The sequence below is a fragment of the Pseudomyrmex gracilis genome, unplaced genomic scaffold, assembly GCF_002006095.1.
Source record: "Pseudomyrmex gracilis isolate BER0280 unplaced genomic scaffold, ASM200609v1 scaffold_5927, whole genome shotgun sequence".
In the NCBI taxonomy this organism is placed as follows: Eukaryota; Metazoa; Arthropoda; class Insecta; order Hymenoptera; family Formicidae; genus Pseudomyrmex; species Pseudomyrmex gracilis.
In genome coordinates, this window is record NW_018026511.1 from 1 (window position 1) to 1,394 (window position 1,394).

The window sequence follows — 1,394 nt, forward strand, 5'->3', positions numbered from 1 at the left end:
CCATGATGATACATCATCAGCCAAGAAGCTGCTGATCTTGCGAGTAGACTCCACGAGAAGGGACTTCCAAAAATGTAATGCGAGAGAACAGTGCCCTTTCGCAATACCGCTACTTCCTTGACAATAAATCTTTTTCCGACTACAAATCCTTGCAGGTCTACGTCGGCACAGCCATGTTGACGTAATCGTGTGACCAACAAAAGACAAATGCTATCTATCGTAAAATACTGTCGCTCTTAAACGATTTTCAGATTATAGAGGGGAGAAACGCTGATGTTGCAGTTTATGTAATTTTGCGCACTACGTTGGTTAACGGATTGTATTCAATAACACGATCGTGCAAAATGAGACAATAGGCTGTAGTATTTGCTGGTATATTTTCTTTGCAATCGAATTCAATTCGCACATCGACGGTTGCACTTTTGACCGCCTCGTTTTGATGCAAACAATCAATGACCACTTAAGGCCCACATTGCAAAAAGTTGGAAATCGTGAGAAACGGTACGACAACACCACATCCGTAATATGGTTTACGAAAATGTGTGTACATATTGTACAGAACGGCATATTATTTTCTATCGAAATCTAAATGCAAGTTGTCATAAGGATAGAATTCAGAATTGGGATAAAGTTTTACGTTGGTCAACTGACAGTGATCGAATCGGGTGACATTTGCTGACATATCGTTTCTTCGAGCAGTCTGTAGCGCAAATATGACGTATCTCGGTTTCTCAAGTTGTGTCGCCGTTTTTACGGCCCACGAGTGTTTAGTCGTGCTTTGTAATAATGGAAACTCATAGAGATCCCACAAGCGGAAACTCATGGTCAAATACCGTCTGCTTTCCAGAGTTCGTAGCAGCGAGAGCTTCGTGACATCGTTCAATACTACATGTGGCATTNGCCATTGCACTTTGAATAATTCAATGTTTCCTTTCAATGCCTCACGATCTACTTGAGAGATTGCTGTTATGCAGTTTTGGTCGTTGCGCGATCGTATTAAAATTAGTTCATGACGTGCATTGATAATCGTATGCTTGTAGTCCTCGCAAAATCCCAATAACATGCTGAGAGGTACGCAGAAACTAAAGTAACTATCTACGTCTGTATGTTGTGTAATATCCCATCCAGCATTTTTCATGGTCATGCTTTTATCATGTGTTAGCGATACATAGTTTTTGATCGTGCTGGTTATCCCAACGTTTCTATTACGATCAATCTCCACACCATTAAGTTTATAGCGAATCTCATCGAACATAAAAACTACACAATTATTACCCAGAAATACTTCTTCTTCGTCTTTCGTTGTTAACGTCAGTTTTCCTTCGACGTAAAGAAAACTTTGACAAGGTAAAGTGTACAAGTCCTGCTGTTGTATAGGTATGCGTATCTCATCA

At 40.2% G+C, this 1,394-nt stretch overlaps 1 protein-coding gene across 1 annotated transcript; it reads right to left on the minus strand.

The window, feature by feature from the left end:
• Positions 1-568: 568 nt before the first annotated feature.
• On the minus strand, positions 569-1,144 carry LOC109863519. Its single transcript, XM_020443778.1, has one exon. It carries the CDS (start codon positions 1,142-1,144, stop codon positions 569-571), a length of 576 nt encoding a protein of 191 aa, XP_020299367.1.
• Between the last annotated feature and the right edge of the window lie 250 nt (positions 1,145-1,394).